This window comes from Elephas maximus, chromosome 8 (assembly GCF_024166365.1).
Source record: "Elephas maximus indicus isolate mEleMax1 chromosome 8, mEleMax1 primary haplotype, whole genome shotgun sequence".
Lineage (NCBI taxonomy): Eukaryota > Metazoa > Chordata > Mammalia > Proboscidea > Elephantidae > Elephas > Elephas maximus.
In genome coordinates, this window is record NC_064826.1 from 62,412,358 (window position 1) to 62,427,853 (window position 15,496).

Genomic DNA, 15,496 nt, shown 5'->3' on the forward strand with positions numbered 1-15,496 from the left:
GGAGCCTTTAAAACCTTTAAAAGATGAGATGATTCCACTGTAATTTAACCTACTCCTGGGAATTAAAAAAAAAAGCAACTTCCAAATTTTTTTCATGGAATGAGCATAACCTTGACACCAGAGCTTGCAAGATTATAAAAAATAAAACTAGATCATTTTTACTTGTAACAGTACAGAAGTTGTAAATAAGATGTTAGAGATGGGGGAAAGAAAAAAAAACAGGTATTAGCAAATAGACTCCAGCAGAGAACTCAGTAAACAAGTAATTAACCAAGTGGGGTTTATTCCAGGAATATAAGAATGGTTCAGTATTAGGAAAACTATTCTCATCTTGTTAGTAGATACAGAAAGAAATTCATATATTTTTCATAGATGCTGAAAAAGCATTTGGCAAAAAACCAATAACCATTCTTTATAAAACACTCAAAGAAATAGAAATAGATTCTTCATTAGCATGATAGAAATGAATCTACCTCAACCAAAAGGCAGCATCATATTTAGTGGGGAAATTAGAGGTACTCCCACTGAAATTAAAAACAAAATAAGGATGCTCTCCATCACCAATAGCATTACCATTAGACTGGAGATACCAGCCAACATAATTACACAAGATAAACCCATTGCTGTCAAGTCAATTCCGGCTCAAAGTGACCCTTCAGGACAGAATAGAACTATCCTATAGGGTTTCCAAGGCTGTAGTCTTTACAGAAGCAAACTGCCACATCTGTCTCCCACAGAACAGCTGGTGGGTTCGAACCACCGACTTTTTTGGTTAGCAGCCGAGCACTAAACCACTGTGCCTCCAGGGCTCCTTATAATGAAAGTCGTAAAAATTAGAAATGAGGTGATAAAATTATCAACTGTTACGGACAGCATGATTATATGCCTAGAAAATTCACATGAATCACTTGAAAAACTACAATAAACAAAAATTCAGTAAAACAGCAGGGTACAAAATTAATGTACAGAAATTAATAGCCTTCATGAGTACCAACATCCAAATAGAAGATACACTGAAAGGGAAGACCTCATTTATCTAGAAATAAATTTAACAAGAAATGTACAAAGTTTACATGAAGAAATTTTTAAAAACCCTTTGTAGAACACAAAAGAAGACGAATGGAAAGACAGCCAAGTTTTTGGATAGAAAGATCCCAGCAGAAATGCTAACAGGTTTTGTTGCAGATCTAGAAAAACAAATTCAAAAATTCACTTGGAAAAATAAAGCAAGAATAGCTAGGATAACTCTGAAAAAGAATGGTGAGGGGAAACTAGCCTTGTCAAATGGTAAGCCATATTATAGTGGCTCAGTAATTAAAACAGTATGGTGCTGACACATGAATAGACAAATGAAATGGAATAGAAAGAAAGCCCAGAAAATAGAAACAACTACGTGGGAATTTAGTATATGGTAAAGGTGACATCTCCAACCAGTGGAGAAAATACGAACTATTCAATAAATGATATTGGAACAACTGGGCAGCCATCTGGAAGCAAATTTCAATTTATACTTTATACTCAGATAAATTCCAAAGGACTCAAAGATGTAAACTTTTTAAAATAAACCCTAAAAGTACATGAAGAAAACATGGAGTATTCCTTTATAAACTTGGAATAGGAAGATCTGCCTAACTGACTCATAATCCATAAGCATAAAGTAAAAGGATGTATTTTTATACTGGAGTGTTCATATTTTTGACGTTGTCTGCTAAAGTATAGTACTTCATAATTTATATTTTCTGAAAAATTAGGAAACAGGTTTCGTGTCAGCTGTTTTACCTAGAGTCCTTTTAAACTTATTCTCAGTTTCAAAACTAATTTATTGAAGTCACCAGAAGTTCGTGAAATAGACTCTTGGAGCTTTATAGACCAATATAAAATTGCCATATACTTGAAAAATAAAACATCTGTCAGTATCTCTTATTATTATTTGGAAAGAATATCCTATCAACATTTTTAATATTTCCCTGTGATTGGTTTATAATATTATGATTTACATTTTAAGTTATCCTTATACTCAATATTTTAAACTACCCCCACATCTTTCCATAGTGAAAATAAGGTCTCCAGAGGAAACCTGAGAAAGAGGGGCATGTCTTTGAAAAGATTCATTCCTGATCATACAGGCAGGATTGTTTAATCTATACAAACTGGTTGACTAGAAAGCAGAAAATAAGCTGTATATTAATGTGGAGAGATGTTTGCATATATGTTTTCTTTTGAAGTGCAAGTATGACTTTTGCTGGATTTGCCTAGAAGAGTGGAAAAAACACAGTTCTTCCACCGGAGGTTACTACAGATGTACTCGCTATGAAGTGATTCAGCACGTGGAGGAGCAATCCAAAGAAATGACTGTGGAGGTAAAGAGAACTGTTCAAGCTAAGACCTCTGTCTAAGCTGCTTAATGCCATTCAAAGTATTTTGCATTTGTACTTTTCGTATCTTCATCCTAATAAGGCATTAAATTGAATACACTTTAGAGTAGCCTTTAATTTAAATAAAATAGCTCTATAATCTTAAAAACTAAAGTTTTTGAAAATTTTCCCTATTTTATTTTGGCAAAGATAAGAAAAGTTTTGTTTATTCCAGCCTTCCTCTGTAATGACCTAAAAACAATTTTAATAACTGGTAGTCTTTTTGAGTCATTTATGGACTTTGTTTCCTAGGCTGAGAAAAAACACAAACGATTTCAGGAACTTGACAGATTTATGCACTACTACACAAGATTTAAAAACCATGAGCATAGCTATCAGGTATGTCCCAAACCATTTCAAATGAGCAGCATTAATACTGTTGTGAATAAACAAAGAGAATGGTTTAAATTATTTATTTTTGTTCCTTCAGTTAGAACAACGCCTTCTTAAAACAGCCAAAGAAAAGATGGAGCAACTGAGTAGAGCTCTCAACGAAAGTAAGTTGTAAGTGGTATATCTGGTTTTAATGTAAAATATTCTTCATGTTTAAGTTACCTCACTGGTAAAAGTTGAGCCTGTTGAAGGCTACATTATCCCGAATTGGCCTGTCCTGGTACTGTGTGAGTTCACTGCAACGCTGAGTACAGCTTAGCACAGGAGGCCTCCATGGTTGGATTTTCCACCTGGCTTACCTAGCATAAGGAACCCCATTGGCTCAATGGTTACATGCTCAGCTGCTAACCGAAAGGTTGTTGGTTTAAAACCCACCATCCGCTCCATGGGAGAAAGATGTGGAAGTCTGCTTCCATAAAGATTACAGCTTTGGAAACCCTCTGGGGAAGTTATACTCTGTCCTGTCAGGTCGCAATGAGTTAGAATTGCCTCAGTGGTAACATTTTTGTTTCTATTGTTGTTGTTTACCTAGCATACTCCTCTTAGGGAGACCTATGCTGTTACCAGATGAATGCACATCATGATTTTGCTTACTCTGTACCATCGCTGATAGGCTCTCAAGAGCACTCTTGACCTGGCCAAAGGAGCAAGATATACATGCTACCCAATTCTTGAGAAAATTTAGCACAGTACCTAGTCAAATACAGTTTTGGAAGAAATTATCTCACTGGTAAATAATGAACGATTGAGGGTCAAAAAGCAAAGACATGAGAGACGACTAACTTATGGGTCCTAAATTGTAAGATCTAAAAGAACATTCCTAAAGATGGATTGAGCGTTGGTTGCATCATTAGGATATAATATACTTCAGTGACCACACAGACAACCGATTCTGATACATTTGTTTTAAAAAGTCACATTTTTTAAATGATCATAGCTTATTTATAAAAGGTCTGTTTTAAGCCTAAAAATGTGATCAGTTGTATTTGCTCCTGTTTATAAAAAAAGTGTTAACATTCTGTTCATGAGGATGATTCCCTAATTAAGACAGCAACCATAAGTTAAATAAATTAAACTGAGAAAAAGTATCAATAGCAGCTTTGTCTCCTTGTTAATTTTTAGCAATTAGACTTCATAGTTGGCATAACTATATCCCACCAATATTAAACTCTTGAAGTATTGTTCACAGTAAAAAAAAGGGAAGCACATCTCACTTGTTCTGTAGTTCTTCAGTAGGCGTATTGGTCTTCTTCAGTGGTGTGTCCTTAGTACATAGAACAGTGGCATGACATGTAATAATCACTCAGTATACATTTTGCAGATGTGAATTACCGCTTGTGTTCCAACATTCTGGGGATTCTAGACAGCACAGTAAGATGTGAACAAGAATTTAGATAAAAGGATTGGAAAGAAAGAAACAAAACTTTACACACTTATCACACATGTCATAATGGTGGTGGGGGGGGTGTTTGTTTTCTTTTTTGTTTTTTACATCTTGGTTCAAATACCTACCCTAGGAACTGATTGCACTCTGAATTTAGCTGTGGTCTGTATATCAGTGTGTACACATGCAATGTCTTCCTGCAGGCATACAGAATAACCTGATTTTCAGCAGTACTTATGCATTGAGATTCTAGTACTTTCTATTTATTTGGAGTTAAGGAAAAAGCTAGGATGTTTTAGGAACAACCTCAGGTAATTAAAGCGATTTCTCTCTCCCTCTTCCTCACTCCTCCTTTCTCCCCCAAATTTTTTGTTAACTAGCATTAGTTATCCAGTTGTTTCCCCAAATTTGTATCTTTTTCCTTACAATATTGTTTTGGCAGAGGCTTAATTATAATTAGACTTTTTTCTTAGCAAGGAGCTTAGCAAGGCTTTTGTTGTGATTCGTAAACAGCAAAGTTCCCCTAGGGATAACCTGAAAAACTTAATAAAACATGGAACCTTTGGGTTGGCCTAAAGCTGGATTTGTTTATCAGCAGGGTGAGAGGAAATCCAGGATGAGCGTATACACTCCTTCATGACTCCATCAGTACTCCAGGGCCATTGTGTCGTGTGCTTCATTTATAAAAGCATACATGTCATACATGAGTGTTTTTAGTTGAGTTTAAATAACTGCTATCATACAACTACTTCAAACAGTTGTTAGGGGCCCTCCTTTTTTTTTTTTTAATTCTCTTTATGGAGAACACATAGTTTTTCGATTAATTTAATACCATGTTTGCAAAACAAAATTTCACTGTGCCTGAATTACTTTATAGCTGAAGGAAGCTGTCCAGATACCACTTTCATTGAAGATGCAGTTCATGTGCTCTTAAAAACCCGACGCATTCTCAAGTGTTCTTACCCGTATGGATTTTTCTTAGAACCTAAAAGCACAAAGAAAGAAATATTTGAACTCATGCAAGTAAGATATCTTTTTTAAAGTTAAATTTAAATGGCAGTTATTATTATGAAAAACAGATTTTTCTCCTTTTTCAATCACTTTCCTAAGTTTTATCTTATTTGGGTGTGGTTAGTAAACAATTTTGTCTTCATTTTTAGAATGGTTTTTAAATAAAGGAGAAGTTTCCTTTAAGTTTAAATTTACCACTCTGTAGGTCTGAATAAGTTCTAAGTTATACAGACATTTCCTGCAGCATTTATTTTTTTGTTTCAAACTGCTTGAGGTAGAAATCTGGCCTATTTCTGATTATGTAATTAGGAATTTTCATCTTCAAAGATTAAACAAACCACATTAAATACAAGATGGGAAAGTGGCAAATTACCAGTTGATTTTAAAAGTACAACTCTAGAATTTATAGTCTTTAAAAAACCCCTAAGCCATTGACACCACTGTAGCTAACCAGCTTTATTGTACATTCCTATTTTTTGAAGCCACCAAACTTTCTTCTCTGGCCACAATTTTCATGCCATCCCTTTGAATTGCCCTCTAATAATTTGTATCCTATATTTCTTTCAAGGCTCAATATTCATTTTCTCCATAAAGCCTTCCAGACCTTACCCCAAATCATAGTGGTCTTGCCTTGCTTCATATTCCCTCAGCATTTACATATAGGCGTGCACCACGCCGTCATGCATTTGCTTGTATAATGCCTTGAAATTTATTAAGTTTTTTATATAGATAAATTATAAGTTCCTTGGAAATAGCTGCTGTACTCACCATTTCCTTCTGATCCATACCCACTACGTTGCTATAAAGCCTACCGAATGAGTGCTGTTTTCTTGAATGTAAGATAACTTCACAAATGACTCTTCTTTCACAACCAGAAAAAAAATGTATGGAATAGGAAATATGTTAAATAGGAAGTCATCTCAAAATTTGGGTTAATTTCTAATGTTAAAAAGTTCGACTTAACTGAGAAGCCACATAGACTCTAGGTTTGCTATTAACTAACCCACTCGGCCCATAATCTTTTTTTTCTATTGTCTTACCATAGACAGACCTAGAAATGGTCACTGAAGACCTTGCTCAAAAAGTCAATAGGCCTTACCTTCGCACACCCCGCCACAAGATAATCAAGGCAGCATGCCTTGTACAGCAGAAGAGGCAGGAGTTCCTGGCATCCGTGGCTCGGGGAGTTGCTCCTGCAGACTCACCAGAAGCTCCAAGGCGCAGGTAAAGCGGATGTGCACTGTGGATATCACCCTAGCTCCAGCCACAGATGCTAGCAGTTTTATTTTTATCCAACTAGGGATCATAGTCCTGCAAGTTACTTACATATTTTTACTTCTTTTTGGTGATTTCCCTGGTACTATTTCTGTTTTTTCTGGTTATCTTTTGTTTGTCATTGTGTAGTTCCTCAGACAAAATCAGGCTAGCTTAATTTTACACTTCAGGTCAACTCATAACTCAAATTGTCTTCTAATGCGTCAATTTAAGTATGTAATATATGTAGTGGTATGATAGTTAGAAACATCTTGTAATGAATTTGAAAACCTTGCCAACTTGTTACAGTCATATTTATATTTTTGTGGTAAGAGGTTATGAAGAAATTTGAAATCTGATTAGTAAAATTAATAAAGTGATTTGAATTAATACATTGGAGAGCAGTTGAGTTTTGGTTGTTTTATTTTAGATACTTATACTGCAATTATAAATTGAAACTTTTTTTATTCATAATAAAGGCATTAGAAAAGTATTTGACCTACTTTTATATAAATAAACACATAAAAATAGAAACAATTGTAAAATAATTATAACATGGTGATTTTTTCTACCATTTTACACAAATGTAAAGCAACTTAGAATTTGAAAGAAATAACAAAATTATCATCTTAATAGTTGACCTATTTTGTTTAAGCAAGTTCCACACAGATGAATTAAAAGTAATGTTCAGAGGGCAAGAGTCTGATTGTTTGTACTTTGTAGTACTGATGATAAATCAAATGGTATGTCTGATTTCTTTGTAGCTTTGCTGGTGGAACATGGGATTGGGAATATTTGGGATTTGCATCACCTGAGGTAATTGTTTTGTGGGTTTTTTTTTTTAATTGTATTTTTCTTTAATGCAATCCTATTTGTGTTTGTACCTTTTTATTATTCTAAATGTCACAGAGACTGTCAGTGATGCTTTCTCTTTCTTTTGTAAAAAAAAAGTACCTCAGCAGAGCCTGCATTTAGCTATTTATGGTGTTGGCTTATCATCACATTATTAAATGCATCCCACTTACATTGTTTTTAATTACTGGACAATCATAAGACAAATTTGCACCACATAGCTATGGAAAGTATAATTTGTAAACAGAGACATAAATTTTATTTAATATAAATATGTTTCTAGTTGGAATATTGTTTCAGTCTGAATCTATTAAGGCCTAAATAAACAGTAAACTTATTTTTTTTTTAAAGTTACTGCAAAAGATGTGAGAATTGATTTGTAATCAGTTAAGGTGGAAACTTGACATTAATGATGTTTATGCAGAAAGAAATGCTTTTCTTAGTTGCTTTCTGCTTCCCTTAAAGACTTTCACACTATTCTTGTTACTGATGTGCTGTTTTAAAATCCAAAAGATCTGAGATACTACCACTGCAATAGCAGTTACTTCAAATAAAAATAAGATAGAGTGAAAATCTTAATCACATTGCTCTTTTTTGAGATTTAAATTGCCACTCTCACCACTGAATATAATTTTAAATGGTTTTAGCAGTTCTCTCTACTTCTGTCTCCTTCTTCGATTTTTAAAAGACAGTAAACCATTTAATGCTTATGATAACCTTTTAGCTTAATTACTGGAAGAGGGCAAGACAAATAATGAAACCTTGTTTATCATTTATATCCCATTTGTTATCTGCAACTGAAAGACAGTGAAATTGATTATTTTCTAGAAATGACTGTGGCTTATTTAAATCAGATCTTTTTTCAGCTGCTGAGGATACTTGCAATCACTTTGTGGCCTTTTGTATTGGTAGCCAAGGAAAATGTTGACACGAGAAAACAATTCGTGGTTAGAGCTTTGATATGGAAATTTCCTCTCTAAGTAAATTGCAAGAAATTTTAACGTATTAATGAGATTTTTATTGTAAAATGATGAACATTTTTCTTTTATCGAATCCTATACTTACTGTTTTTAGGTTATAATACAATTACAGCTTTGGGAATATTTTGGTAAATTGCTACCTAAAAGGAAGAATGAACAAGCTTCAATTACCAGGAAAAAAGTACTACAAATTTCAGCATTTCGAGGTGGAAACACAATTTAGCAAAAATAAAAACCTTTACTGGTATACTCAAAATTGTGTATCACCGTGGCGGGTTCCAGCTCTGACAGTGACTTTAGGAATGCTGAAATATTGGGCCTTGAATATTTGAGAGCCTGCTAATATGACTGTCAAAGATTCCTTTCATAAAGAGTAGGAAGACTTGCCACCTCTTTATGTGGATATTTATATATAAAATTACTGACCATTTTTTTCTTCAGAGGTTGACAATTGTGAAAGTAGAAGTAACATTTCCTTCTTAAATTTATTTTTTGTGAATTGATAAGTTTTATAAGAATTATTTAATTCACTTTTACTTTTCTCTTTAAAAAGTCTTTGGCACATTGAAACACCAAGCTTTTATGTAACCCTTATTGGAAATCTAAGGAATTGCCTCACAGTGTGAAATTTTCAAATTCTGCAACTGTTTGTTAAATAGCTGCCAAAATTATATTTTAAGAAATTAGCTCTTAGCCTTAATAGAGACTCTGAAAACATTAATTATGCCTACTTAGGTAGACTTTTAGGTTGAATTTATATTTTTTCAGTAAAATTAATTCCATCTTATTCTTTTTTAATTAAATTGAATGTCAGTGGCAAATATAAATATTTGTTTTGTACCATTTTATAGGCAGCGGGGCCCCATGCAAAGATGATATGTAGTCTTTTAAGTCTGGGGGATACCTGGATTCATTCAAGTTCTAGATCTGGGATTTATTAGACTTTAGAGTATGTTCTTCCTTGATTTCTCGTCTTTAAAATGTGGAATGTGATACCTACCCCACAAGAGTTCTGGACGCTCTGGAAGGATTAAAGCATCTCATTAATTATACTTGGAGCCCTGGGACGCAGTAGTTAAGAGCTTGGCTCCTGACATAAAGGTAGGCAGTTCTACTCTGTCTTATAGGGCCAATATGAGTCGTAATCAGCTTGATGGCAACAGATTTGGTTTTTATTATTATTCTTGGAGATCGTGAGCCTCCCAGAAAAGAGAAAGGGAAGCCCCAGCTCAACAGGAAATTTTAAAGGACCTAAATAATCCCTTGGGACCCTTGTAGTATCCTTCTATCCTGGTAAAATGGTTGGTTGGTTTCTACGTGGTGGGATGCTTCCCACCTTGTATTAGAATATAACTGCTTAGATATTAGACTCTAAATGCTTAGAGTCTACCTGGTTATAACTTTAACCAGAGTTGTATGATGTAAAAGGTTTATTTGTGGTATAAAGTTGTCTTCACTTATTTCCAGTACTTGCACAGCATAAGCGTATTGAATATTCTTAATATTCTTTAAATATTCTTATAGGGTGACCAAGATAGTCATAAACCTGAATATTTCACTGTTTATTAATGAAAGATTCTATAACAATTCTCAAAATTACCCTTTTTATGCTGGTGCCATACACAGGCCTCTGTTCTGTTCCTTTTTCTTCTGTCACTAAAATCTGGAAACATAAATTTGTCCCAGGTTATAGCCTCAAATAATGGCTGTTGTTATTAGGTGCCTCCAAGTCAGTTCTGACTCATAGCAACCGCAACCCTACATACAGCAGAACAAAACGCTGCCCTGTTTTGCACCATCCTCACAATCATTGCTATGTTTGAGCACATTGCTGCAGCCACTGTGTCAGTCCATCTTCTTGAGGGTCTTCTCTTAATCGCTTACCAAGCATGATGTCCTCCTCCAGGGACTGGTCCGTCCTAATAACTTGTCCAAAGCACATGAGGTGAAGTCTCACAATTCTTGCGTCTAAGCAGCATTCTGTCTGTACCTCTTCCAAGACATTTATTTGTTCTTCTGGCAATCCATGGTATATTCACTATTCTTCGCCAACATCGTAATTTAAATGTGCCAATTCTTCTTCACTCTTGCTTATTCGTTTTCTAGCTTTCACATGCATATGAGGCAACTGAAAATGCTATGGCATGGGTCAGGCACATCTTAGACCTCAAAGTGACATCTTTGCTTTTGAATGCTTTAAAGAAGTCTTTTGCAACAGACTTGCTGGCTACAAAACTTCATTTGATTTTCGACTGCTTCTTTCATGGACGTTGATTGTGGATCAAGTAAAATAAAATCCTTGACAACTTCAATCTTTTCTCCATTTATCATAATGTTGCTTATTGGTCCATTTGTGAGGATTTTTGTTTTCTTTATGTTGAGGTATAATCTATGCTGAAGGCTGTAGTCTTTGATCTTCATCAGTAAGTGCTTCGAGTCCCCTTTACTTTCAGCATGCAAGGTTGGCTCATCTACATATCGCATGTTGTGAATGAGTCTTCCTCCAATCCTGATGACCTGTTCGTCTTCATATAGTCCAACTTCTCAGATTATTGCCCAGCACACAGATTGAATAAGTATGGTGAAAGGATACAACCCTGACACACACCTTTCCTGATTTTAAACCATGCAGTATCCGCTTGTTCTGTTTCAGTGACTGCCTCTTGGTCATGTACAGGTTCCGCATGAGCACAATTGAGTGTTTTGGAATTCCCATTCTTCACAGTGTTGGCCATCATTTGTTATGATCCACACAGTTGAATGCCTTTGCATAGTCAATTAAACACAGGTAAACATCTTTCTGGTATTCTCTGCTTTCAGCCAAGATCCACCTGACATCAGCAATGATATCCCTAGTTCCATATTGTCTTCTAAATCCTGCTTGAATTTCTAGCAGTTCCCTGTGGATGTACTGCTGGCAACCATTTTTGAATTATCTTCAGCAAAATTTTACTTGCATGTGATAATAATAATATTGTTCAATAATTTCTGTATTCTGTTGGATCAGTTTTTTTTAGGATGACCACAAATATGCATCTCTTCCAATCAATTGGCCAGGTAGCTGTCTTCCAGATTTCTTGGCATAGATGAGTTAGCACTTCCAGCATCGCATCCATTCATGGAAACATCTAAGTTGGTATTCCATCAGTTCCTGGAGCCTTGCCTTTCACCAGTGCCTCCAGTACAGCTTGAACTTCCTTCAGTACCACCAGTTCTTGATCATGTGCTCCCCCCTGAAATGGTTGAACATTGATCAATTCATTTTGGTACAATGACTCTTTGTATTCCTTCCATCTTCTTTTGATGCTTCCTGCATCATTCGATATTTTGCCCATAAACCAAAAAAACCAAACCCAGTGCCGTCGAGTCAATTCCAACTCATAGCAACCCTATAGGACAGAGTAGAACTGCCCCATAGAGCTTCCATGGAGCGCCTGGCGGATTCAAACTGCCGACCCTTTGGTTAGCAGCTGTAGCACTTAACCACTACACCACCAGGGTTTCCATTTTGCCCATAAAATCCTTAAATATTGCAAGTCAAGGTTTGAATTTTTTCTTCAGTTCTTTAACTGGAGAAATGCCGAGAATGTTCTTCCCTTTTGGTTTTCTAACTCCAGATCTTCGCACATTTCATTGTAATACTTTGTCTTTTCGAGTTGCCCTATGAAATCTTCTGTTCAGCTCTTCTACTTCGTGATTTCTTCCATTCACTTTAGCTGCTGTGTTCAAAAACAAGCTTCAGAGTCTCTTCTCACATCCATTTTGGTCTTTTTCTTTCTCTCCTGTCTTTTTAATGACCTTTTGCTTTCTTCATGTATAATGTCCTTGATGTCATCCCACAACTTGTCTGGTCTTCAGTCATTAGTGTTTAGTGTATCCAATCTATTCTTGAGACAGTCTCTAAATTCAAGTGGGACATACTCAGGGTTGTACTTTGGCTCTCATGGATTTGTTTTAATTTTCTTCAGCTTCCACTTGAACTTGCATATGAGCAATTGATGGTCTGTTCCACAGTCGGACCCTGGCCTTGTTCTGACTGATGATACAGAGCTGCTCCATTATCTGTTTCCACAGATGTAGTCAGTTTGATTCCTGTGTATTTCATCTTGCCACATCCACATGTATAGTCACTGTTTATGTTGTTGAAAAAAGGTATTTGCAATGGTAGGTCATCGGTCTGGCAAAGTTGTATCATGTGGTCTCTGATATCGTTTATTTCACCAAGGCCATATTTCCCAACTAATGATGATTCTTCTTTGTTTCCAGCTTTCACATTCCAATGACCAGTAATTATCAATGCGTCTTGTTTGCATGTTTGATTAATTTCAGACTGCAGAAGTTGGTAAAAATCTTCAATTCCTCATCTTTGGCCTTAGTGGTTGGTGTGTAAGTTTGAATAATAGTTGTTTTATCTGGTCTTCCTTGTAGCCATATGAATATATCGTCCTATCACTGGCAGTGTTGTACTTCAGGGTAGATCTTGAAATGTTCTTTCAGACAACGAATGCGACACCATTTGTCTTCAATTTGTCATTCCCAGCATAGTAGACTATATAATTGTTCAATTCAAAATGTCCAATACTAGTCTATTTCAGCTCATTAATACCTAGAATATCAATCTTTATGGGTTCTATTTCATTTTTGACGACTTCCGGTTTTCCTAGATTCATACTTTCATATATTCCGCATTCCAATTATTAATGAATGCAGCTGTTTCTTCTCATTTTGAAAAGCTCAACTCCATCCATATCAGTAAGGTTGACGCTTCTTTGAGGAGGCAGCTCTTCCTCAGTCATATTTTGAGTGCCTTCCAACCTGGGGGACTAATCTTCCAGCACTGTATCATATCAGACAGTGTTCCACTGCTATTCCTAAGTTTTCACTGCCTAATTTTTTTTAGAAGTGGATTGTGAGGTCCTTCTTCCTAGTTTGACTTAGTCTGGAAGCTCCGCTGAAACTTGTCCACCATGGGCGACCCTGTTAGTATTTGAAATTTGATGGCATAGCTTCCAGCATCACAAGAACATGCAAGCCACCACAGTACAATAAACTGACAGATGAGTAGTGGCTGATGATAGCAGATCCACTTTAAACTATTGTCTAAAATGTGAAATAGACTCATGGACATTTGCCAAAATCTGTATTCTTCTCATGTGCTAAACAGAAAACACTTCCCCTGCCTTTGTGATATATAACCCCTCATATTGACTAATGTGGAAAGGAACCTGAATACCATCTTATTTTAAAGGTAATATAGTACTGAATAGCGTGTGTTCCTTTTTGTGTTGGTTTTTTGGTTTTTTTGTTCTGCATATATCATGTCACTTTTTCAAAACCACACCTTCAGGGAGCCTAACATAAAATGATTAGGTATTAGTTATAATATTAGGTAGCAAGACCTTAGAAAGCATCAGTGCTGTGAAATAAGGCCCAGTTATGATCTGGCATTGCAAGTATTCCCAGTTTATCTAGGCTTTTGTAATGTCTGTTTGATAATTTCCTTTTTCCATTCTACCTTTTATGCTTCCTTAGCATGACAAAATCAGAAGTTTTGTTTTGTTTTGTTTTTCTTAAAGCAACATGATTTTATAATATGTGTATAAAATCACACATTTTTTTCCTGGAAAAAAGTGTGGTGTTTGTTTTATTTGCATTTACACAATTGCATGCTCTCCTGTATTTTATAACGTTTGGTTTATGCAGGAATATGCTGAATTTCAGTATCGGAGGAGGCACAGACAGCAGCGCCGACGCGGAGATGTGCACAGTCTGCTCAGTAGTCCTCCAGACGCTGATGAGCCAAGTGAAAGCACTTTAGGTATGCTCCTGGGCTGAGTATGTGTTACCCTCTTAGTTCCCTGGAATTTATTCTCCAAACTGGCTATTCTAAATGTTTGTGTAAGGATTTGTAATTTAGATAACCAATAAATAGCAAATGCTTTTCTATTATCACAGGACACAGAAAAACAGGGAGGTTAAGACCATGGGCTGGAATCAGGCAGACCTGGGCTCATAACCCAATTTCTGCTGTGTATTAGCTGTGTAACTTTGGTCAAGTCACTTTACCTCTCTAAGCCTGGTTTCCCCATTATAAAGAAGCAATAATAGTGCTGCCCTATAGGCTCACTGTGAGGATTAAATGAGATAATGCACGAAAAACACTTAATATAGTAAGTCACACCTGGTGAATGCTCAGTAAACTGTGGTTATTAGTACTGTTACTGTATTCATGGAATATTTTTTTCCTAGCCTCAGTTCTTCTATGAACATTCTTTTAAAGAAGAAACTTCTAATACTAGAGATTAATTATTCAACATTTAGTGTTAAATTGTTAATTGGAAATCTTTGAACTATAATGTCAGCAGATCATTTTTAATAAATCAAGGTCGATGAGACTAAAGATATGCTCTTCAGGCTACTGTAGTTCTTTAGTTTTAAGAAATCTGAAAAGTAAAATGCCTTTGTTATTGCTTAAGGGAAAAATAAAGAGGAATGAACTATATAGCACTTGCATTTATAAATAGAATTAGTGTATCCCATTGCTGTCGAGTCAATTCCAACTCATAGTGACCCTATAGGACAGAGTAGAACTGCCCCATAGGGTTTACGAGGAGCAGCTGGTAGGTTTGAAATGCTGACGTTTTGGTTAGCAGCTTAACACTTAATCACTGCACCACCAAGGTTCCAGAATGGTATATAGTCCTTGCAAAAATGTTAAAAAAAATCAATTGGAGATAATAGTATTAAAAAAAAATAATAAAAAATAGATACGTGTTTTTCCTTATGGTAAGACAAATATGGATGAGAAGTACCTGAAAGATTAAGTGAAATGGTAAACACAGATTTTCACTAGCACTGAAAGAGAAATCACCAATTAAATGAAAAGACATGGATAAAAAGGAATAAACCTTAAAAAAAAAAAAAAAGAATAAACCTTACTTGTCACTAAATTGTTTGTTACCAATTGCATTGTAACAGATACCCCAGAAGGTGGCAGCGGCCACAGACCCAGTGCCTCCGTGGTAAGTTCTGCATCTATGAGCATGCTGCACAGCTCTTCCCTGCGTGACTATGCCCCTGCCAGTCGCTCTGAAAACCAGGACTCTCTTCAGGTAGCCTTCCTGGCCAGCCTCATTGGCCTGTGCTTTTGCTCTTTATTTAATCTAGTTTCCTATTTTCACTTTTATGGCTTTCCTTTTTCTTCTAGC

At 35.7% G+C, this 15,496-nt stretch overlaps 1 protein-coding gene across 4 annotated transcripts in view; it reads left to right on the forward strand.

Annotated features, from left to right (window-relative positions):
* The window catches only part of ANKIB1 (ankyrin repeat and IBR domain containing 1), a 159,518-nt gene that overhangs the window by 140,338 nt on the left and 3,684 nt on the right, over window positions 1-15,496 (forward strand). For 3 of the 4 annotated variants that reach the window (XM_049894007.1, XM_049894008.1, XM_049894009.1), the window contains 8 exons: window positions 2,226-2,360; window positions 2,667-2,753; window positions 2,845-2,911; window positions 5,069-5,214; window positions 6,248-6,426; window positions 7,221-7,272; window positions 13,992-14,106; window positions 15,267-15,400. In XM_049894007.1, coding sequence (XP_049749964.1) covers window positions 2,226-2,360; window positions 2,667-2,753; window positions 2,845-2,911; window positions 5,069-5,214; window positions 6,248-6,426; window positions 7,221-7,272; window positions 13,992-14,106; window positions 15,267-15,400 — 915 coding nt within the window. The remainder of the gene's footprint in view (window positions 1-2,225; window positions 2,361-2,666; window positions 2,754-2,844; window positions 2,912-5,068; window positions 5,215-6,247; window positions 6,427-7,220; window positions 7,273-13,991; window positions 14,107-15,266; window positions 15,401-15,496) is intronic. The other variant, XM_049894010.1, reaches the window with a different exon arrangement.